General features: G+C 37.1%; 1 protein-coding gene across 1 annotated transcript; it reads left to right on the top strand.

The window, feature by feature from the left end:
- On the top strand, nt 1-25004 carry FAM134B (family with sequence similarity 134 member B). The gene is made up of 7 exons (XM_009288018.2): nt 1-234; nt 11188-11314; nt 13107-13191; nt 13757-13894; nt 15645-15709; nt 16860-16986; nt 20766-25004. The coding sequence occupies exons 1-7, from the start codon at nt 200-202 to the stop codon at nt 21275-21277; spliced, it is 1089 nt and encodes a 362-aa protein (XP_009286293.1). The 5' UTR covers nt 1-199; the 3' UTR covers nt 21278-25004.
- The last annotated feature ends 92 nt before the right edge of the window (nt 25005-25096 follow it).

The raw sequence follows: 25096 nt of genomic DNA, 5'->3' as shown, positions 1-25096 counted from the left end.
GAACTTCATTCAAGACCAGCAGGCACTTAGGATGTCTTGTAAACATTTGCTCTCTGAGCAAGGAGCGCTCTTCTCAGCAGCAAACAGGACTGGTGCCCGGGTTGTCGCTTCTAAAACACAAAACAGACTAGAAGATCGTTGCCTGGATTATCTAGATTGGTAGAGAGAGAGAGAGAGAGAATTCCTTTTTACACCTGAAATGCCAGACAGTGAGGATCTGGGACAAGATGAAAGGTACTGTATGTTGATTCTGATGGCCGCCTCGTGCAGCGCAGTACGGACCGAGGCTTTGTGTAAATTAATCTGTGTGCGCGCCTGAGTTCTCAGCCTAAGATCAATTTTCTCTCTGTTGTAACAGATCATCTAATTCCTGAGGGTTTTGCCTCTAATGCTAACCTGAGGCTCCTTAGGAGGGAGGTATTAGATCTTAATGTCTGCATAGAGGTTAAATTGTATAGCTCTTACGTATTTCTTAAACCAAAACTGAAGGGAAGAAAATACTGGGTGGTTTCTACCTAGTCACTTTTCCCAACCATGGGACAACTTACAAGCCTCAAAATGTCAGAGACACAAATAGTTTAGTCGGAGCCACGTTACTGACAGAACCATAACTCATTACTATGAGATGGGGCACTGCGTCCCTTTGAGGTATGCCAGTCTTTCTGAAGTTTAACTTTTATCTTAGTTAGCTTATAAAACCAACGGTCAGGACAAGCAGAAAGTAGTTGGATCTAAAACAATAACAATTTAACAAATACTATTTTCTCAAATATGATCCAGCAGATTCCTATGAAATAAATGCACTAAATAAATTTAGCTAAATAGGTTTTAAAATAGATATTTTAAAAGTAGATGTTATTGATGTTTGGCTGTGACAGAGTTTATAATCTAGGTTTCTTAAAATCCACATCTTCTTTCCATTGTTGCAATTTTTACTGTCTTGATGCTAATCAAAATGTTGGCTCTAAAATGGTGTTAAAGAAATAAAGAAATAGACATTTTTTTTTTTAGAAGTTAGTTAACAAATGCCAGAATATAGAGGCAAATTTAAGAAATTAAAAGAATCAGAAGTAAGCATTTCATTATGGCTTTGGATTTGATTTCTTCTAGTTAGATTTAAATTTGAACATTTATGTGGGTGTTTTTCCAACATGCATGTCAATGTGGTGGTGTAAGATAGGTGAAATACAGAGGACATTTCTGGTTGTCTGTTGTAGATCAGTATATTCAGGCATGGTCATCTAATTGGATGAGTGTGGGTGAATGGATCCCCAGTGGCATAATTGGGTCTCTGCAAGGGTGGGGTCACCTACGCATTTCCGTTTGCAGGGATCTCAGTTGTGCCCTATATAGGACATAGATTAAAAGTAATTGTAGTAGTAGGTAGCATTTTTTTCTTTTCTTTTAAGGAAATGTTGACTCATTACTGATAGCCACCAAAGTGTTAATTGCTATTTATTAAAAAATGTTTAGCTGGATGTCCGATTTGTTAAATTGTATATTTTTTAATACAGGAAAACAGCATACGCATGACACATTAAAAAAAGAAGTTTCAGATCACAATCACCTTTTTTTTTTCTTTTGAATCCATTTTATAAAGGATATGCATCATGTCCTTCCTTGAAAATGTGTTGTGGGTTTTTTTCAAATCAAGATGGGAGAAAATCTTACCAGCTGAGAAGAAAAATAATTTTGGAAAAAAAAAATTCAAAATTCGAATTGGGGGGGAAGCAGCAGTCTTTACCAGTATGTAAAAGGATGCAACTGGTATGCAAAACATACAAGCTTTGTAATATCTAACTTCCTTTGTTCACAATTCTTTCTCTATAAAGGCGTGTGACACGCTTTGGCAGTTAAAGAGAAGTAATACTAGGCCTAAACCTCTAAGACTTCTTTTTTTATAAATCAAAGTTGTTTGTTTTGGTTTTTTTTAAACAAAAAGGATGAACACGTCTAAAGCAGTAACCTGAAAAAACATGATAATAGGGCCTGCTCTCCCCATTTATCATTTCTGAAACTACCATTAAATTAATTGACCCTGATCCTAGTCCCTCATCCTTTGGCGTCTTTGCTATTGAGCAGAAAGGTTTGGGAAAACAGTTTAATCAAAAGGTTCTGATTTTTTCTGGAATTAATTTGCCTTTTTGTCTTGGTGGTAACAAATACGCTATAACTACAGAACGTTCCTACAGAAGTGCTAATAAGATTTGGTGGAGGTCAGAATATTTTGGTCCAAGTTAAACAGGAGGGACTAGAAGGAGGAGCTATGGGAGCTGTACTGAAGTAATATGGGAACTCTACTGGAGCAAAAGAAGATAGTGATGTAAATGCACAAAAAATGGGGTAATTTTGAGGGCACACTGGACCAAAGCTACTGCTTTATATATTTGAAAAGGAGGGCAGTGGTATTTTCGTAGAAGCTGTAGAATGAGCTTTGTTCGCTGATAGGTTTCAGCACACTGCACTCCGTGTAGCTTCTTCTCAGACGCAACCAAATACTTCTTACATCCTCTCCCCTCTCGAGTTCATGTCCTACTTCAGAAAATATGTGATATTGCATCACAAGTATATTTCATGAACGTTATAACATCATAGTTAAAGATGTGGCATTGGTCAATAGTCTGTTAGTCATACTGTGAATTTAAATGTATAATAAGCTATGGAACATATGCACAAATACTTCTTAGTAAGGCTAGTAAAAAAGCTAAGAGTTGTGGAGATTAGGTACCCACTCATATCTTCTGTTTTGTTTTGTCGTATGATCCTGTGCGGTAGCAGATCGAGAACAGTGAGGAAAGATGTGGTCAAAGGTCAAGGACTGAAAACAGTTTAGCATAAGGATTATATTTTCCCCCAGTAATTCTTTATTATCATCAAGTCCCCTATATTTTTGATGTAAGATGGTATAATTTATTAAAAAAAAAAATGACAACTCACGAGGAATCTAATGATGGTCAAGAATGTGTAAAAGGTACTGTGAATAATCGGGCCTGACATGGTGGAAGCACCTGGCTGTAGGTGCTTCAAAGAGATACCGACATGTAACTTCCTCTATCAGAACAATGTGTGTCTTGTTCTGATCGCCATCGTCTGCTTATTACTGAAAAGGATGGTGCACTAAACTGTTAGCCAGAAACCTTTTATGACTTGAATAAAAATGGGAGAGAAAGCTACGTTCTTTTGAAGCAGTTGTTTTTGAACTACAATCTTGCAGTGCATGACCTTTCTCAGTGTGTGCTTGGACTTAGAAAAATGGAGATCCAGTTTAAAGTCAAATCTGCATGTTATTTAATTATTCAAAGCATGTTGATTTGCAATTATATAAGAATATCTGTTTCTTCTGCTAGTATTAGTTAATAAAGTGGAAAGTATTTGATTTCCTTTTATGATTGAATTCAGTGCACAAATGTAGGCAACAAGTGGTTAGCTCATGGCAGGAACTCTCAGAAATGCAGTAATGCATCAAAGTAAATGATCACCTGCTCGTACAAAATACATTAAAAACCACTGAAAAGAGTCAGAATGAATTTCCGCACAGAAAGAGTTAAAGCCGCCTTGTAATACTACACAAAAAGTAGTTTTCATGTTTTTGCAGGTTAAAAGTGTTGTCTGGCACTTGAAAATCCAATTTTCCTTTTTTGTGCAGCTGCTCTGCAACTCAAGAAATGCTCAGCTCATCTTTCCTAGCTGTTTGACTTTGAGAGGCCTTGAACTAGGAGTATCCCAGCTGAAGAATGTGGAGGCTGAAGGGGGAATGTGTTTGTGAAAAGGGTTAAAAGAGATGTCTTTGCAGGAGAAAAATAAATGTGAAAGAATTGCTTCCAACGGCTGGGCAGAGCTGATTAAAGTTCTGCAAACAGGACGCTATGCTCCTGTTGATAGAAACAAGACTTCCTTACTTTTCTGAACAAAAATAGCGCAATAAAAATGTCTCTTCTGCATCACCAGTTTCTATTACAAATGCGAAGCTGACCTGGAAGATCCCAGCCCTTGTACTGTCTTGGTAAAAAGACAACAGCACATAGTAATAGCATTATAGTCTTTGCTAAACAGAAAGCAAGTCTATAATTGTATTTATGTGGCACTGAAACACTCAATTTTCATGCAAAGAGATGTTTAAAAAATCTACGCTTACTGACCAAGTCATGAGTTTGGACTAATAACACTTGACTATCAGATCATATTTCACGTTTTGAATGACCTCGAACTGGAGTGGCTGGTGTTCTTCTCAGAAGAGCTGGACAAGAGTAGCACGGGTCAAAGGAGGGGTTTGCCATGCGGGCTGACCTATCAGTTTGCTTAGAAGAGTCTGTCTAGAGGAGATGGACAATGAAATGCCCCAAATTCAGTTGCAATATATTTTGTTTATTTTAGCAGGACATTCAGCAAAAAGTGACAACATTTAGTACAATCTGCTGTGTTGAGGAACTTGTGTACTGGAATCGCCTTCAAAAAAGTTGGAGTTAACCAGTTTGTATTTGATGAGCTAAAGAAAGACAGTACAGCTCCTTACTAAGACTTTGTAAGATGACTGATGTTACACTTGAATAGAAGAGATGAACGCAGCTCCTCCAAAATAAAATCCTGGTAGTAATGGGTCATTTTTGGTATTTTTTAAGCAACCTGTAGGACAAGATGAGTTCTCCTATCCCTTTGCAGAACACTTGAGTGTATTTTTATAACAATAGGATTGCTTTCATTTTCAGAAAAGTTTGTTCTTGACTAGTAATATAAGAAAAAAAAAACAACCCTTCATTTATGGGATTGATATTGTTTAGCAGCACACCAGTGGTAAATGTTCCCAGGTCAGTTGAAGAGAAGAAAATACCATTATGACTTTAATTTAACACACTGTGCAAGAAGCGTATAGAGTCAGGTATGAAATGTTGCTTATATTATGTTTTGTTGAAAGTCACATGTCCTGACCAGTCTGCTGTGCAGTCCATTGAGAAAAACACAACCAGCCTCATCAAATGCTGATGATTTAAACATATTTCTTGTACAGTAATATTACCAAAAAATATTCTCTGTCAAGAAATAAAAGGGGCATGCATGTTACTGAAAACAGTGAAATAAGATCTTTTTTCAGCTTTTTATTGCACACCTTTCCCTCAAAAAAACAGTAACAGCAAATTGGACTGACTCACTGTTAATAAAAGGCACAAAATTGAAGTGTCAGATGAAGATAGATGGGGTCAGAAAGAAAACACTTTAAAAGCTTGAGAAGCAGTGTTGCACGGTATTGACAGAATTCATTTAGTTCTTAGAAATGATGTATTTGAACTACAGGAGAGATTATAATTAAAGGAGATTTTTGAATTGGGAAATGTTGTTAGTTACTCTTTAAGGTTGATAACTACATTCTCCAGCTTCAATTTAAAAACAAAATCTGTCTAACTTTGTAAATCTTAGAGATTCCAAGTGTGCCCAAACCTCAACATTGAAGGGATGTCAAATGTGATCGGTTAAAGGATGTTTGCCACAGTATTACATGTTGGTGAAAGCCTAAACCTGTGCAGGGCCTATAGGTTAGCAATGGGAAATGAAGTGCATATGGGTATCTACAAGCTGGAGAGATTTCTATTAGAAAAGTTTTGTAGAGTTTGTAGCAAAAAGGTTGTAGATGAAGATTGTCCCTAAAGTTTGAGAATGGAGTTTATTTGTGGATGCTTCCTGTGTTCCTCGTTCTTTCAGTGATACAGCATCCTTTCGTGGAGCTCTTTGAAGCAAGCAGGTTTTTACATGGTACCCCAGTGATTCATTTGAATTGCAGGTCTTGTTGACTTGGTCACAGCCACATGACACAAATATAATTATTTTAGTATGCATAGGATCCAAAAGTGGCACAGGATAAAGCACAATTCTACATAATCACCTTTTAAATTAGCCACGTAGGTCATTAAGATGCTATGCTGTGAGTTCAGTGGTGCTTGCTATTATGTCTTTCCATGTAGTGCACATAACATTCACAAATTTGTTACGCTGTATTAGAATAAGGCTAATCAATATTGCATTGTTTTCTACCACACAGTTCAATAGTAGATTTTAGAGGTTTTGCCATTGGTACTTTAATACACTTAACTGTAAAATGTGCTTTTTACACCATTTTATATTTTGGAGGGAGAGAGGGATGGTTATTTTCCTTTGGAGTATGTGGTCACCTGAAATTTAATTTAAAAAAAAATCACATTTAAAATGTTTTTCCAAAACTTTTTTAATCTAAATACTATTTTATATCCATTATCTCTGTACCTGACTAATTTAGAAGACAAATTTTAAAATACATTTTTGGCATAGGTCTTCAGGTATAAAATGTTTGTTTCGGAGAAGGGTAACTGCATCATTATAATCACTGCCTTCTGCACTGTGGTGATTCCTTTCCTCACAGGAGAGACCTGTGAAAGCTCTGAAAAGGTAAACCTGCTTGACTGGGTTTTGCTAACAGTTTACACACTTGATTTGGTCAAGTTTCATACTTAACTCCTGGTTGCCTATGAGGTTTGTCCGTAGATATCCACATCCCGTACAGCTGCATCATTCTATAAGCTCTAGATACTACTTTTTAAAAGACTGCAAAATAGCCGTATTACCTGTATTTTGATTTATGTATCTTTGGGAATGTAACTTTCAGCTCTTCCACCCTGACTAATACATTCTAAGTTACCCTTAAAATTACAGAGTCTGCACAGGTTTCAAGCGTGTGTGGTTACAGTTGGGAAATCAAGAAGGTTTAGAAGCTCTATAATTACTAACTCTTTGTTTATGTAGGTGCAGTCCTTCAGATCCACCACATCATGCTGTACTTTGTCACTGCTGCAGTTCTGAGTAGCGTATCTACGTGAAGATACATATAAAACTGTGTACACATAATTAAAAAAAAATCCAGCACATCACGAAGAGATCTTTAAACCGGTAACATGAGAGCTGCTGACCTTTCTGAGAGAAATGTGACGGGGCTTTGCTTGAACAGATGTCTAGATACAAAATGAGAGCATGACACCATCAGTCACTTTTAGAGAATGTAATGCCACCGACTCTTCTGGCCAGAGTTTGTGACTCTGATGGGTTGAAGCATCTGGAGCGGGAGGGTGTTGTTTGTTTTGGGGTTTTTTTGCAGCTACTAAGTAACAGTTTATACATTTGCTCAGTTTTAGAAATGATGCAATAGGTAATCAGAAGGATATGAGTAATTTTCTCTCTGAACACCTTCAATCTTACTGACAGTAGTTTTAGAGTAGAAGTGCAGTACTTTGTATCAAACTCAGTATTAAGTGATGGGAGCATAAAATTTTATTCTTTCTAAATTGTGCACAAAAACCTTTGAAGGTGTTCAGAGAGACTTGGCTGCTTGTATCACCAAGGGAGCACCTTGACAGGAGTCCCAAAAGCTGTTTTGGCAGGAAGTATAGGGTTCATATTTAAGTTATTTATTAAGGTACTGTAAGTAACTTCACTAATATGCTGAAGTAGTTTTTTATGTTCTTGGTTGACTGAAGTCACGCACTCCACGTTCATCATCTGCATCACTTCACATATCTTCTTCTTTTCCTTTCTGTCTTTAAATGTGATCATTGAAAAATGAATTTGTCTGGAGTATGCATTGTTATGTGTCTGTCAGCTCTTGATCTAATGCAAGTTTAATGTTTATCTCTGTTTCTACAAGGGCATGACATAACCTCTCTATCTTTGCATACATACAAATACACCTCCTTTCTTTCTCGCTCCTCCTGCACCAGGGTCTCTGTTGCTGCCCCCTGGTTCCAACTCTCTGGCCTCTGGGTAACACTGCCGCTCAAGTGGGCTCTGGGGAAAAGGGACAGGAGGGACAGATGTTACCAGGGCTGGCAGTTGTTGGGAGGTGTGAACAAGAAGAGGCAGCACGTGCATCTGCTTGTCACCCTGAAGATCAGCAAGCTGACATTCTTACACCTCTAGTTGCCTAAGACCAGAATAAGACTTCAAAATAGTTCCTGGTGTTCTTGTAAAATAGAAAAGTGTGGCTGTAGTAGAACTTGACAAAGGTGTCTCATGATTTCTTGTGGCCTGCAAGAAATTGCCAAGTGTTCTTTTGCAGAGCAAGCTTAATAGTGGGTTTGTATTGTAATGTTTCAAAGCAAGCTTCACCTGTACCATCCACTCTTCTCGCTTGGCTGCTTCTTTGTCAATGCACCACATCTGGACCACGGGACCAAAGCATCTAGCAATACATTTTATCTGCACTGCAGCTCATACTTTCAACATCTTTTAAACCTGGCAAAAGAAAGCATTATTAACAACCCAGAGAAGCAACTCCAGAGAACTTTCCCTGCAAATGTGCCATTTTTCTGCATAATTTGCAGGTTTGGTTGAATTGTTACTAGTTATCCCAGTGTGCCTTGTTGTATCTCTTCCTCTTTAATCTATGTTGTCTTTATATTGGTGGTTAGCGTACATGAAAACAGTTTGCGTTATTATTGTAGTTTATGCTTTCATCTCCCCCCCCCTCCCCATTTTTGCAATTAACTTAAAGTTAGTGAGCCAACTTACCTACAATTGTCCTACATATTTCAAAGCTCTGTTTTGATAGTAGGCATCAGGCCTATCCGTTTTCTCTCTTTGTGCTTCCACGAAGTTCCACTTTGATTGTCAACAGTTTTAAATAAAGGATAGGAGTAGAGTCTGTAAAAGGATTTTGTAATTCAGAATACTGTCATAATAGTAGTTTTCAACATTAGAATAAACAGGCAACTCTTAAAATACATACTGTTAATGCTGCAGAATGGTTCACAAAAGCTGGAAACAATGCTTCTTTAAGAAGAGTAGACTATCCATAAAAACTGCAGTTCTCATAAGGCAAAACCCTTGTATACTACCTTTCTCAAGCTGCTAACTGTCAGGGAGGGTGGAAATTGAAATTGCTATTGTGGATGGGAGGTGGACAAAAAGTTCTGCGTAACATTGCTAATCCCTCTCGCTGGGTTCCTGTAGTATTCTTCATGAGTTATTTAATGGTTTTATTTACATCCTCTCAGAGGCAAATATCTGCATGCAGTGCCATGCATGGCTAGAAAATATGTTGCATTTTCTCTGTTTTACAAAAGTCACCTAGTCCAAGACATGAGACTCTCATCCTATGAATTGCAGGTACGCTATTTTAAATTGTTTTTTTCTCAAAGGCGGGAAAAAAAACCTCACCCTGAATATTTTGTAATGTAAGAGGAAATCACACTACATCGCAATACTGTAAATACTATACTCTAATAAATAATATAATAAAGTCAGGAATAGGGCAACAGTTTGGGTTTTGAACTTTAATCAGTTTTAAACCGTGGCTGAAATACTGGTTTTTCTTGAAGTCATGTTCTGCGCTCCACTATGCATACGATAGTTTGAACATGAATCCCCCATGCGTGCTATTCATGTTCTGTATGAAATGGCTCCCAAACCTTGTTCTAATACTGATGTTGCTGTGTCACCACCTCGTGGCGAAGTTGCTGTACGGTAGTTAAATATAGGTATAGAGAAAGATGAAGTTTCTCCATGTGTGTAAATAGACATTTTTGACCGAAATTATTCCTGACTTAATAAAGCTCATAATGGCTTTTAACTTTTACAATATGAGCCAATAAAAATGACTAAGCAATCTGTTGTTGCACAAGGATAATATTAGCATGGAAGTTTTTAATCACTGCAGGTATTTTTAAAAGTGATGATAGATCATTTTTTTGTTAGTCTTACATTCACTACAAAAAAATTAAAATTTCATATCCTGGTGTTCCTAATATTGAAGCAAGTGCTTAAACGTTACTTGTGAGCACCGAATTCATACAGGGTGAAGTTTAAATCGCAAAAATCTCATCAGTCACTTACTGATGCTTGCTAAAATTTAAGTTGTCCGAGGGAACTATCAGAGGGCATTTGCATTCTGAGTAACAAGAAGAACTGTTAACAGGGCCTTGTGCTGTTTTAGTACCTAAATAGCAGAGTGATTAGCTGGAAATGAGAGTTGGCAGTTTGATCTGACAGTCTATGCGTATGTCCTTGTTGCTGCACACCAACGCCTGTACATTCATTTTTTTCATAATGTAGTTTTTGATTTATCCTGTAATTTGATCCACCTATGACAAAACTTTACTATTAATGCAGTGATGCATTGGGCATCTAATGGGTTATGTATCAGAGTAAAATGACTGTGGGATTGTTTATGGCTTACTTGCATTCACTGTGATCAAAAGTGTGTGTACTGAGCAGTGAATTATGTGAAAGATAACTTTGTAAAAGTGGCGCAGAATTTACTTCATATTCTGAATCTTTGCATGGTGGTACGTCCATACTCTGTACCAGTTTGATTTGACATGAACTGGCCTGTCTGTTTTTCCTTTCTTTTGTTGTTTCATAAAACATCTTTGTTGTAGATGCTCGGTCTACTCCAAAAAGGTATATGATGATAATTTAAACTAGATACTGTCTAAACTGATCAGCCCCAAATTAGATACATATGCTTTCTCATGTTTTTCAGCAAATTATTCAGTACAGTTTCTTTTTGTTTTATTAAAAGGACAGAACAGTAACAAGCTAAGCGTTAGAAACAGTCCTTTCAATATGATAGAAAAATAAAAATTCAGTAAGGAAATTAATGTAAACATCAAGACTTCAAGAGCAATTTCTTTTTTTTCCTAAGTTGGATAACAATCTCTTAAAGGTCATCATAGTGTGCAGAACAAGACAAAAAATAGAAAAGAAAAAGCACAAGTATTATATGCATGAAATTAAATGTATTAATATGTATGGCCATACTGTGGCAATGAAAAGCACTGTGGAATATTTTTTCAGAAAAAAATAATATTAAGAAACAATTTTGGGGTTCAGTTGCTTAATTTAGATTACAACTGTGCCTTGAACTCAGGATTTTCGTATGGCCAGAACGAGTAAGCAGTAATTTCTTCCATAATTGCTTGTACGGACAAAGAATTGCTACTACTGAACAGAATTTATTTGATTAAAAAAGATGGAATTAGCCCAATATAAAATATGTGGAAATGAGCACAGGTATCTGTACCATAGCAGCAGCCATTTGATCACTGGGGGCTATAGCTTTACAACATGACTGGCTTGGAAGTTGGTAAGGCTTCAAATGTTTTCAACCAGTTTCAACTTTCCTAGGAGCTATAACTACAGTCGTTGGGTATTTTTGTTTGTTTTACTCAGCTGGAAAGTCATCAATTCCAGGCAAGACTACAGACCCAGAATAAATCAGTGCATTTCAGAAACACTGATGAACCTATTTGTATTTCTTCAAGAAATGTCCCACTTCAAGGAACAAAACCCTGGCAAGGTAAGCACTCCCAAGTAAGATTAACAGTTTGGTAACATAGATTTAAAACAACAAACACGTGAAAAATAAAATACATATTATGATACATTCAGTCTTGAGTTTCTGCTAAGTTCGTCCTGTGCAGAACACAACTAGGTCATCAGTAAGCAAAGTTGCTCACAGTAAAGTTTACAGCAGTACAGTCCCTCCCCTTACGGCTGCTGGAACCTCACCAGTCATTCAATGGAAAGGAAATTTAAAACATCACCACTTAATAAAAACTTGAAAAAGCAGGGAAAGTACACAGTTCCTAAACATAGACCTTTTTTCAAAATAATTTTAGTTTTCAGAAATAGCTGCCCAAGTATTATCTGATAGAAGAGAATCTTTCCTAATTTTTCTTCTGTACAGATATAGTTGTTTGTTGGGGTTTTTTTACTGGAAAGACTGAGCTGGAGAACCCAGTTCATGAAGAGGCAAGCAAGAGTAAGGTTTCTTCTTTCCTACTAGGAAGAAGATCATTATGTAGTTCTAGCCAAAAGTGAAGCAGCTTTCTTTTCCAAAGAAAAATACAAATAATGCAGAAGTATATCATGGCAATAGTAGATTTCATTTTTATACTTGTATTGCTAATGATAAAAATTTAAAAGGAGATTAGGAAGTTTTTCCTCCCCTCTTTTGATCTCAGTTAACTTTGCCACAAAAATTTTTCATGGAAACAGGCCCTTCAGAATTAGCAAATTGGAAGTATGTAGTACCACACTCAAATATTAGGATTAGACTGAAAATACGTATGAGCAACAGGATGAAATACATTTCAAAGATGTATAAATTATACAAAAAGAAATTATCTGTTTAGGATAATAAAGTTATATTTAAAAGAAGTAGGTGTATATTGAGGTAAGAAAATGCGGTATCAGTATCCACAGTCCTGTAATTTTGTCATGTAGTAACATGACACAGTAACTGTGTTAAGAGACATCTAATCCTGATTTAGAAAAGCTAATTTGGACAGCATGCTTTCCTTTCTTTTTCCATGGCTCATTCTCTGAGCCATGTCATTATTTTACTGTTATAATTATAAGCAAATTAGGCACTGATGCTGTGTGCAAAATTTCTTTGAATTAACCATTTTATTGCAATTCAACTCCAAAAGCAAATGGATTCTTTCTGTAAACTTTCAACAGATCACTTCTGTACTCAGCATTGTGCAGTTGTGAAAGATGCACTATATGTCAGTCACAGCAGAGGCCGAATCTCAAATTTTCTATTGAAAATTCAGCTCAGTCTTGTCGTTACGGGGATGCTAGAGTAGCCAACAAGCATCAAGAGAATGCCAGCGTATGAGAGAAAACAGTTTCACGAAGCAACACAACAGGGGAGAGAACTGTACTCATTGGAAGGATTTTTTGCTTTTGTAAGCATGCAGCAAGTATGCATTGTAATACTTCAGTTAGTGATTTGGGTTTTTTTTTCTTCATATCAAGTGTTTAGCCTTTTTTTGTGTAATGAAGGTGAAGTAATTTCTAGTAGTTTTAGCAAGAGCCATGAGTTTGTGAAACCTTTACAGTAAATGAATAAAAATAGCATATCTTTATAATAGAAGAGGGGATACATCCTAATTAGCCAAAATGAACTGTTTGATGCTTATTTGCACAGGAAGTGTTAAAGTATTTCCCAATCTAAAAAAAAACCCCTTCCACTTTCCACTGCATTCTAGATTTCATATAGCATGCAACATTTTTCTTTTGCAAAATGATCTAAATATTTAAACAGTGCAAGTGTTAATGGCCAATTTTAATGTTTTTGCCAGTTTTGCCTACTAGTATGCAGTGTATGTACATTTTTCACTGTCTTGGGAAGTTACATTCCTGGAGTTGTCCTCTCCTATGTCCTGCGTAAGTATAGGCTCTTTTTCAATCATGATTTATGTATGTGGTTTGTTCATTATTTGGTCTCTGTATAGGGAGTGGGGGTTTAATTTATTTATTTATATATACACACACATGCATATATATACACATATATACATATATATATGTAGGTTCTGACAAGTGCTTTTTGTCATATGGAAGTCAGCTTACAAGTTTTGTCAGCTTGTTGATTTTGGCACAATGTTGCATAGTCGTGTTTCTCAGGTAGATCAAAATCAGACTAAATCAAGATAATGATAAATATTATAGTGATCATAAATTGTGCCTTACTGGAAGTCAAAAAGGTATCAGTTGATATGAATACAATGGCATTTTCTGCGACGAGCAGGAATGGCTCCTAGAAACTGGATTTGACATTAACAGTTTGTCTGACATGGGCATTTCACAGTGTTTTTTTATGTAAAACTAATTGCATTATGTAAAATCGGTAGTTATCTTACGCAAATGCATTGTTTAATCATTATTGAGTAACTTCTTGTAAAGCAATATTTCAATACAATTTTTCTCTCTGTCTTCATTTTTATCACAGTATTGTGTGCCTTTTTATGTCCCTTCCTTAAGTGCAATGAATTTGGACAGAAAGTGTGCAACAAAATTAAGACTGTTCTGATGAAACTAGATTTTGGAATAGTGGAATATATCAACCAGAAGAAAAAAGAGAGATCTGGTGAGTAATTAAGTATAGTCCCAAGTAATGTATTTCTGTATGCAGAGAAAAATTTATTCACCTTGCAGACAGTTTGGTTTGTCCTGTGAAGCCAATTGTAAAGGTATTTCTTGCTTTGAACCTGGCTACCGTTCTTAGCTTTTTAAGGAGCGTTAATGTATGTCAGACATCTGGGTGTGGTAAAAAACCCCAAACTATTTCACGGAAAGAAACAAGGCAAGACTGATGGTTCTCTTCATAGCTGAGTAGATGTACTGCTTGTAGATTTTCAGAAAAAACTACTCGCTGTGAAGTATGCAATGCTTATCTCTGTTTAGATAAGGCAAACTTATCCAGGAGAGCGACTCACTCAAGAACATAAAATGAGTAAATAACAGAATTTTCCACCTTAATAAGCATTTAAGAATTGCAGTAGGATAGTTGCTACAAATGAATCAAAGTTTTTAGTTAGAAAGGGGAGAAATCAGTCGAAAACAAAATCTCACCTGTCTCACCTGAATTCTTTACAACATTGGAAACTTTTAGATTTTAAGTAATGAAGCTATTTCAAGAAAAATACTTATATGAACAATGTTATTTTTAGTTTACTTTTTGTGTGTGCTACAGTTTTGGTAATTAAACCTTTGTAGTGTAGTCACATTACTTAAAGGTAGCCTACCCTTTTCAGTTAGTGTTACATCAGTAGATTTCATATCTGCTTTAAAACATGCATTTCTTGTAACTGTTCATCATACAGTGTGCTGTTCCTAGACACAATGAGAGGAACCATCTGCCTTTTCTCTTTCTCTTACATACAATACAGTAGTCGTTGGAAATAAGGAATAATGCACTGAAAATTTTCTTTCATGTTATTCCACCTTGTACTACTTTTAAGTGAAACTGGCAGAGAGATCAGACTATTGTTTCATAAATTTCATAAGCCAGCACTGGGAAAATGGTTGAGGTTAGATTCATTCTTTCCTGCCTCTCACCCTCCAGTTTAATTTACCCCAGACAAGTTCCCTACCTTGCTTCACCACTTGGGTTCATCACATGGGTTCGCAAACCCTTGTACTGGCACGAGCGAGGAAATAGCAAGTTGCAAAAATAGGCAACCAAGAATAATATTACTGTGTTTTTCAGCTTATATTGGTTTAAAATATTCATGAGACTATTCTCAGACAGAGACAGGAGAGGAGAGGAGGCGAAATTGGTGTCTCCGTTCCTCTGTTAGGAGCAGCATTCTACCAGGCTTCAGAGGATGCTTTGTATGCATATTTGCATATAAATGATGCGAATGCAGGGGAACTGGGTGCAAAGAAGAAGTACGGTTTTGTGAATTAAGATTACACACAATTATCCAGAAAATTGTATGTTCTGATGTAAAAGTAATGTTGCTGGGATAACTACACTGCCTGTTTTAACAGTATGTTATGACTGTGCGTTGTACCAGCAGTATAGTTAAAAAGATAGATATGTATTGCCAGGGAACATATTATGGTGAGCAACAGAGACTTCAAGTAAATAAACGTGTTGGAAAGTATTTCAGAGCAACAATCTCTCTCCCGCTTTGGCTGCTGCACGATATATTTTGATAAATATCTACCTCAGCCTTTTTTCCCTCACCTTAGTAGCATATAACGTAAATGATGCACCGTGTGTCAACCGGTGAATAATTTACTGTACTACACAAGCTGTGTGACAGGGAACGCACACTGAACCTCAAAGTCTTTTGTCATGAGTAGGATAAAAATTTTTTTTTTTCTTTCAGAAACAGCAAAAACAAAACCCACAGATGACGACAGTGAATTAGACATATCAGCTCTGTGTCCAAAGGTGACTTTTTTTCAGTCAGCCCTATCTTTCTTTCAAAATCCATATAGATAATGGAAGAGTATCTAGACTACTGTCTCTGTTTTCTGTGGAAGACTTTAACCTGCCCAGGAGGCTGTGTTCCTGAACTAAGCAGTATGCTTTAAAAGTGATTCATAGTCTCCATCTTTAGGCTTACGCTAATTAACTTACTGCATTTGTGACTTCTGGCCTTCAAGGTAATGGCTTCTTTGGCCTACTAAACTAAGAATGTGTTTATTTTATATTGGCTGTGGAACTTTTAAACTAGATATAATAGCAAAGGTGGCTATTTTTATTTGCAACAGTGAAACTGCAGTTAATTTTTATCAAATTAAAATATAAAAGGGAAACGTTTGTAGAAAACCTATGTAATTTGTCAGATACTTGTGTAATCACTTGTCTGATTATTTTCAGTGATAGTGTAAATCAGTAAGTTATCTGCAGATATCTTTCTAGATATGTATGAGAACACTTTAATATCTCCTTTCTCTCTTAATATTCTAAATAACTGTATAGCAAAGGATTTTCCATTATAATCAGCACACTGGTTGATATAAAAAAAAATCAGTTTTCTAGGAATTCTTATGCAGTATTTGAAAAGTAGTATATAGAGCCTGACTTTGACAGTGATCGCTTTGAAGGTGTTTTTGTATTCTGAAAACAAACAAACTTATATCCCATGGGATAAAAATTTGTAGCTGACATAATTGAATATTGTTGGATAAATTCATAAAGGATAATGACTTTTTTATTTAACTAATTTTTGACTGTCTTATAGATAATGGGTTTTTTTTGATGCAAGTTTATGCATTTCTTTACATTTATATGTATTTTGTATTTGCAGGCTCATTCTGCTTTCATTACAGTAGGATATTACTTTCAGAATGAATAATTGGACTTTTCTATGCATCTTTAGTAGAATACAGCTTGCAGTTATTACAAAGAGGGATGCTTCAATTCTAAGTATTATATACTATTATTTTCATGTTTCTACAATTAAAGCTTAAAGAGACGATGATTTATATTGCTATGACATGCAAGAGGCTTCTTGTTCAGTATCTAAGCATTGGCTTCCTGTAGTGTGAATTTTTTGAGTATAAGAATACCATGTATGGGACTCTTTCATGTTTAGGTTAGTCCTGCAGTTGTTGCCAAAGAGCTGTCAGTGTCTGACACAGATGTATCAGAAGTATCTTGGACTGATAATGGGACCTTTAACTTATCCGAGGGGTATTCTCCACAGACAGACACATCTGATGGTATGTAACGGCTTCATCTATTTCATCGATGAATCACGGTCATGTAAGTTACGTGAAAATGATTAGAGAATTTGAGAACAAAAGTTTTTTGGGTTGGTTTTTTTTCCCCCTACAATGAATTCAAAATTAATTCCAGTGTTTGACATAATTTTGGATACATCTTGTGTAAGAGTTGTCCTCATCTTAAAAATAATAAAGTACATCAGTAAGTATCTAAATAAATGTAGTGGTGGGTAAAACCGACACATTGAATAAGTGCCAGATTTAGCTCTCTCTTCCGCCAAACCTTTTAAGCAAGTAAACCTTTTAGGCAAGTAAACCTTTTAAGCAAGTAAACCTTTTAGGCAAGTAAACCTTTTAAGCAAGTAAACCTTTTAGGCAAGTAAACCTTTTAAGCAAGTAAACCTTTTAAGTTAGTACCAATGCTTTTGTGGAGCTATACAAATAAAAGCTGAGGAAGAAAAAGTGACTACTTTGAATTGCTAAGCAGCTAATTAAAGAAAGTATTACTAGGTTTTGGTTACTAGAATGCTGATGAAGACAGCCAGAGACGATGATTTATATTGCTATGACATGCAAGAGGCTTCTTGTTCAGTATCTAAGCATTGGCTTCCTGTAGTGTGAATTTTTTGAGTATAAGAATACCATGTATGGGACTCTTTCATGTTTAGGTTAGTCCTGCAGTTGTTGCCAAAGAGCTGTCAGTGTCTGACACAGATGTATCAGAAGTATCTTGGACTGATAATGGGACCTTTAACTTATCCGAGGGGTATTCTCCACAGACAGACACATCTGATGGTATGTAACGGCTTCATCTATTTCATCGATGAATCACGGTCATGTAAGTTACGTGAAAATGATTAGAGAATTTGAGAACAAAAGTTTTTTGGGTTGTTTTTTTTTCCCCCTACAATGAATTCAAAATTAATTCCAGTGTTTGACATAATTTTGGATACATCTTGTGTAAGAGTTGTCCTCATCTTAAAAATAATAAAGTACATCAGTAAGTATCTAAATAAATGTAGTGGTGGGTAAAACCGACACATTGAATAAGTGCCAGATTTAGCTCTCTCTTCTGCCAAACCTTTTAAGCAAGTAAACCTTTTAAGCAAGTAAACCTTTTAAGTTAGTACCAATGCTTTTGTGGAGTTATACAAATAAAAGCTGAGGAAGAAAAAGTGACTACTTTGAATTGCTAAGCAGCTAATTAAAGAAAGTATTACTAGGTTTTGGTTACTAGAATGCTGATGAAGACAGCCAGCAATGAGCCTAAATGAGATGTGAAGACTAAGACTAGGAAGATATTCTCAAGCACTTGTCTTGATCTTGACCAGATCTTTAAGTTCTTATTTCTTACAGACCAAGCTTTCAGTTAGCACTTTGCCTGAATAAAGATTAAGGACAACAGTAGTTTGGTGTAATCTTACCTGTGGATTTGTTAAGCCTGCTCATCTTGCGTTTCTCGTTTTCTAGGAAAAGTTCACTGTAAATGGCAAGTAGGATGATATTACTTAACGACATTATACAGGCCAAGTTAATAATTTCAATTCTTTTGTTAATATTTCAAGTTGTAAATAGACGGCATTGTACGGTCACAGACTCTTAAGTTGGAATGAGCCATTATCGTTCATCTCATCTAACCTCCTATTCAAAGGAGGTTCAACTTGATCAAGTTGCTCAGGGCTGTGACCAGTTGAATTTTGAGCATCTCCAACGGCAGAGATTCAGCAACCTCCCTGGACAGCCATTTTCAATATTTGATCACCCTCATGATGAAGAAGTTTTTTCTTATAGTGAGTTAAAATTTCCCATGTTACAGCTTGTGTCGATTTACTGTCATCCTTCCACTGTGCACCTTTAAGAAGAGTCAGGCCCCATCTTCTCTCTACCTTCCCATTAGTTAGTTAAAGACAACTATGCAATCCCCCATTTGCCGCCTTCTCTTAAGGCCGAACAAAGCCCATTCTCTCAACATCTCCTCATATGTCGTGTTCTCCAGCCCCCTAATAATCATGCTGATCCTCCAGGGGACTCATTCTAGTCTTTCATTGTCTGTCTTGTACTGGAGAGGTCAAAACTGGACAAAGTACTCCAAATGCACACTCTCCAGTGCTGAATAGAGGAGGAAAATCCCTTCCGTTGACTTTCTGACTTCATTTTTGCTAGTATAGCTCAGTACGTGGTTGGCCTTCCTTGCTGCAAGGGTATACCACTGACTTGCGTCCACAGGTCTCTTTCTTGAAAGCTGCTTTCTGTCTTGTTGCCCCCAAACTGTACTGCTGCACAGGTTATTCCACGCCAGATGCAGGACTTCACATTTGCTTTTGTTGAATTTCATTATGTTCCTTTTCAGCCTGTTCATTTCTCCAGCCTGTTGAGGTCCCTCTGAGGGCGACCTGCCCTCCAGAATATCAAATGCACCTGCCCCACTGCAGTTCCTTTCTGCCCATGAACTTGCTGAGAGTACGCTCCATCCTGTCATCCAAGTCATTAATAAAATTAAACATTGAACAGTGTTGGCTTCAGGACCTTTGAGACACCACTAATAACTGGCCTCCAGTTGGACCTTGTATCACTGATCACAGCCCTTTGAGCCTGGCAGTCCAGCCAATTTTCCACCCACCTTACAGTTCACTTACCCAGTTTGCTTACCAATTTGGCTGTAAGGATAATGTGGGAAACTGCATTAAAGGCCTTGCTAAGTGAAAAATAAACATCCACTCTTCTTCCCCCACGGAGCATTTCAGCAAATGGGACATACACACAAGTACAAGACCAGATGGGATGCATCCAAGGACTGGCTCATCTCCTCTCAAAGCTCTGTGCATTTGAGCCACCACTCTGCCTGCAGCACCACCCTTCCTCCTCACCTTCCCAGCCTGTTTTTCCTAAGGAAAATGGAGAAAATGACGTATCAGACATTTTTAGGATTCATTTCCTTAGCCCTTATGAATGCTCCTATTGCTTGTTTTCATAGAAAGTAAGTTCAAACTGATTTTTTACCTTCTCATTCAAATACTAGATCAAAATACTCCCTTATGCTCATCTAGGTCTCTTCCACAGGCCATGTACTGTGGTCAGTATATTTTATGCATTTATAGTAACAAATATCATGCCATTAACGCAGCCATTAAAATCTAATCTTTTATTTGTTTACATTCTGCTTTTTATAATCTTGAAAATGTGAAACTATCCTAGTCATCTGTAGAGTTTCCGTTTTCTGTTTCCTATTTAATACAAGTGTTGGCCAAGAAAAGTTATAAATTAAGTCTTCATATTGGTTTTATATCTTTATTTAAACATGTAAACATTCTTTTTTTATTCTGCAAGTGTTTTAAAAGCTTGTAATATATTCACACACACTTACATATTTGTAATTTGTATATATTGTGAAGAAAAATGTTTAAAGACCTGTTGTGACATTACAAATTTTAGGACTTTATGTGGCTCGTGTATTTAGAACTGGCTGTGCTGAAGATTTGCATGGCTTGTTTCATATAGAGCTAGATACCATTTAAAAAGGATATTATCCTCAAATAACTTTCTGGGTTAGGTTGCTACTAGGTGACTTGTGGTAGTAGGTTTACGACCTCAGAACCATTTTATTTTAGATGTAACACAAAGCTCCTCTGCATTAAGACTACGGAAGACTACTAGACTATGGATTAGTAAATGTATTTAAAGGAAAACTTACTAATTGCATTTTTACACTTGGCTGCTTTTTTGGGGAAGCCTTTCGTGTTTGCTGACACTGTTTCCTTCTGTTTGTCCTGTAATAGATTTTGACCGACCTAGCGATCATGAAGAAGCTTTTGCTAGAGATCTTTCAGAATTTCCTTCTTTAGAAAATGGTGCCGGAACAAATGATGACGATGACTCAAGCATCGGTATGCCCATCCAGCAAAAACAAAAAAAAGAACAAACATATTTCAAGGTGGATCACGCTTCCAGAGAGAGTAAAGAGAGACCATCCGCTGCAGGGCTCTCCTTGCCTTTGACCAGTGACCAAACCTTTAATTTAATGAGTGGAATTGCTGGGGATGTCATCGCAGCTGCGGTGTCTGCTGCCATCAAAGACCAGTTGCAGTCCGCACAGCAAGCTCCCTCACATGCAGTGCCCAGTTTGAGCGAGGAGACAGACACAGAGGAAGCTGATGATTTTGAACTGCTTGACCAGTCTGAGCTTGAGCAGATTGAGAAAGAATTGGGACTTTCACAAGGCCAAGAAGCAGAATCCCAGGAAAAGAAAAAATCTTCAGGCTTCCTTTCAAATCTGCTTGGAAGTCATTAACCTGGAAATTGCAGCTGGTAATGTAGAAGAAATTAAACATAAAACACACAAAAAAAATCAAATGCAAAAAAAATGGAAAATTCTGAGCTGTAAGCTTTAACTATCCCTTTAGATGTGTTGTAATAGTTTCCCTTATGCAGAGTGAATTAACCGGATAAATATCAGCTGATACTGATAGTTTAATGTTTCTGGTAGTTATACCTCAATGTAATAGCATGGAAATGAATTATCTATCCACTGTTTGGTTGCAGATGAGTGTTGGAGGTCAGTTGTTCAAAAGAATTGGGGGAGAGGGGTTTTTTATCTTTTTGCCAACCATGTATTTTGGGCTCCTAGCCAAATTTTCAACATCAGCAGTTTATTTACTCTTGGTTGCCAACCATGTAATACAATTAATGATTCACACAGCGAGGGTAAGTTATCGGAGGATTGCAATGAGATTAACTAAATCTCACCTCCTTCAATCATAGCGAAAAGTATGAATCCCTGCAGTTAGCATTATGTGTAGTGCATCTACTATATATGAAACACATTAACCAGCACAACTCTAGTTTAAATATGTGTACACCACTATCAAAGAACTTGATTTCATACTTAAAACCTTTGAGTTATTTTGGATATGGTGATGCATTTCCAAGTTTTCTGCTGTTTCAGGCTTGTAGAGTTGTAAAGTGGCATGCTATTTGACTGACCACCTGCTGTGTTCCTTGATGGAGTCTGGTCCTTGGCAGTATTGCCCATGTAAAGTCAGCCAACACACTTTTATATTTAAGAGTTAATATCATGTAAACCGAACCACCTTTTTGGGAGCAGGTGAGGGTAGTTATTGTTTGGAATAGAGGTTAGAGGTTAAAAAAAAAAAAAAAGTTTTTTAGGTGCCGCTTCCTTAATTCAAGATTCTGTGGGTTTTCGTTTTTTTTCCCTGGGACAGCTGCCATCACTAGCAACAAAAGTTGTGTTGCAAGCTGAATATTTTAAGATACTTAAAAGTATTTGGTGAGGTCATTTGCTGTAGAAGACACTCAGAATCTTCTTCTTGGCATGTAATTTAAAACAAATGAAAAAGAACTTGTTTAAATTATTTGCCAGTTTAAATTCCACACATGCTGAGTGAGTAGCATGGGATTTTAAGCAGGTAACTTGTTTAACTTTTTCTAGAGCTTTTTTGTTCACCTGTGACAAAATTGAATTGTAATACCAAGCAATAGTAATCAAAAAAATAGGAAGAAGTAAAGCTAGTTTTTTTAACGTGATGTAAACCGTTAGCAAAGTTGAGGGACCATGTCAGCTGCTACTACTACTCAAGTGATTTTCCATTTGCTGGCATTTGAAGAGGTGAATGCTGTCATCTAGGACCCTCAGAAAGTACAGCAACAGATTATAAAAATCTTCCACTAACATATAAATGTAGGTAAACCTGTGTTTAAAGTTAACTGCATTTTAATTTTGGTGAAAAAACGGGCAGATGGCCAAAAAGAGTGTAGCGAAAGGAAAGATGCTGAGAATTTTTGACACTAGCTTTATCGTTGCTTGTGCTTTTGTGTCAGTAATGCATATTGACCGTGTTTGCTGTCCTTTACCAGTAAAAAAAGTGAGCCTGTGCCTTCATTATCAAACCCATTACAAAGTAAGTGGATGCTGGATATAGATCCCACAAGATGCAGCTTTTGAAATTACAAAATCTTAACATTAAAAGTGAGTTTCTGGAAATTATTGAAAAACCGTGGCCACATCACTTCCACAGCATTGGTTGCTAAGTTTCCTTTTTAGCTTCCCCCAGCCTGTCCTTCCCATTTGAAAAAAAACACAAACCAAAAATAAAAGAAGCTTTTGCTGGCAAATCAGTAAGTTTAAAGGCCATTTAAATTTCTCAGATGAGTTAAAAGCCTCGTTTCCTTGCTGCATGTTTAGGACAATCTATACAGTAGAAGAGTACAACTTCCAAGCTGCTGATGAAACTTTGTAGGACACCCAAACAACTGTGTGCTTCCTTGTACAGGAGTACTGCTGCCAGGAGGGGAAACAGGCTACGGGACAGGGAGAGGCAGGAGGGAGTCATCCTTCACAGGCTTTTCTGGAGCGGATTGAGGGAACAGACTAGCTGGCTGTCAGTGGTGGCATTGTAACAGCATGCACTTTATTGTTGTTTTATGAAGAATACTTGTGGTTATAAAAGTATGTAATGCAGGGGCACTCTTCTAGAATTATAGATTAGATCAAGAAGGAAAAGCAGTTGGAGGAGTTTCTCGGACTTTTTGTAAATGATCCATTTTCTGGTTTCAAGATAGAAAAATAGATTGATTTTTCTCCAGTACGAGTCTCAATTTTATTTTTTTTTTTTCCCAGAAAGAAAAACAAAGCAAAACTTGAACAAGCAAATCGTTAACATTTAGGGGCATAATTGCTTACTTGAATGTCTTCAGAATTTTATTTTTCTGTTCTTGTGGTAGTTGATTACATTCAAGCCCCTAAATACTATGTAATAGGAAGGAGGTAATCTGTAACATTTACTATTCCTCCTCAGGTAGTGGAAAGATGCTTAGTTTTCTGCAGGAAGTTACCTCTTCCTTCCCAAACAACCGCACGTAAGAAACGCTTTGCTTGGACACGATACATTCCGCTGCCAGCAGTTTGACAGCAAAACACAAAGAAAATGTTTCTGTCCTTTGTGAGATCCCTTCCACACTGCCTTCAGCTGGAAATCGCTCAAGAAACCTTCATTTTGCTGTATTCTAACAGCAGCCACAAAACAGCAGTTACTTAAAAATTCCCATCACAATGGTCGACGGCGTCTTTCCTACTGAGCACTGGTTGTCACCTTCCCATCTTCGAAAACTGAATACACGGGCAGGAAGAAAGGCAAGCGAGTATGAGGTAGCACGTAGCATTGAAACATGCGTTTGTTCTGTGGAAAGCCTGCTTGCGTGCAATTTCTAGTCAAAAGGCAGTACAGTCAGCGCAGAGGGCATACATAGAGCGTGGACGTGTCAGCAAGTGCCCATGGGGTAACACAGGGTATGCAGTTCTGCCTGCGTTATCTGGTGTGCTCTTACCTGGTAGTAAATGGAGGATGCCGTGTATTTTTGCAGTAGCGTGGTTACAGTGCTCACCCTCCCTCGCCTTGCAGTGGCTTCTTCACACATCCCTACTGGAAGAAAACAACGTGTGTCAGGACAGGATCTGTGGCATGCAGTTCAGTCCTTCGTACTCACAGAATTTCCCCTCGCGTTAGTAGTACATCTGAGCGACAGACGGAGCGGTCGTCATTTCATCAGTGGCCTTAGGTGTGTCAAATCCCATGTGAAAGCACCTATCTTCAGCACACAGGGCTTTTTGTGTGCATGTACTACGCACCTACGTACCATTCTTCAGTTTGTGAAAAAAATTTCTATGCAGAGGAGGGGAGATAATTTTAACCCAAAGTAATAGGATCTGAAGAAATACTCATTTTACTTGTTTTTTGTTAGTTCTGCACTTTTTCCAGACTGTTTAAGCCTTCCGAACAAATTCCCTGTAGTCTGCATGTCTGTTCTCAGCACACGAGCAGCGTAACAGGCTGTAAGCACCACCCATCCGGGTAACCAGAAACTGGAAAATTACAAAATGTCTTTATTTAAAATATTTTGCAGCACTTTACCTAGCCTGATTACTATTTTGTAAACATGGAATTATTATATTGATTGTTTGTAAAACCACTTAATAAATATGTGTTAGTTTTTATCTTTCATCATGTCTAATTATGTATTTGTTCCCCAAACCGGAAGAAAACCCCACGACGCCAAAACCAAACCCCTGCCGCGGGGTCTCGGCCGCGCCCCC

This window comes from Aptenodytes forsteri, unplaced genomic scaffold (assembly GCF_000699145.1).
Source record: "Aptenodytes forsteri isolate BGI_AS27 unplaced genomic scaffold, ASM69914v1 Scaffold27, whole genome shotgun sequence".
Classification (NCBI taxonomy): domain Eukaryota; kingdom Metazoa; phylum Chordata; class Aves; order Sphenisciformes; family Spheniscidae; genus Aptenodytes; species Aptenodytes forsteri.
Note: the sequence above shows the minus strand (reverse complement) of the source record. Positions and strands in the feature narration are given on the sequence as shown.

Coding starts and splice junctions, on each gene's coding strand:
- FAM134B (XM_009288018.2), top strand. CDS start 200: ATGCCAGACAGTGAGGATCTGGGACAAGATGAAAG. Junction 11,315..13,106: donor AGGAACAAAACCCTGGCAAG/GTAAGCACTCCC, acceptor TGTTTTTGCCAG/TTTTGCCTACTAGTATGCAG. Junction 16,987..20,765: donor ACAGACAGACACATCTGATG/GTATGTAACGGC, acceptor GTCCTGTAATAG/ATTTTGACCGACCTAGCGAT.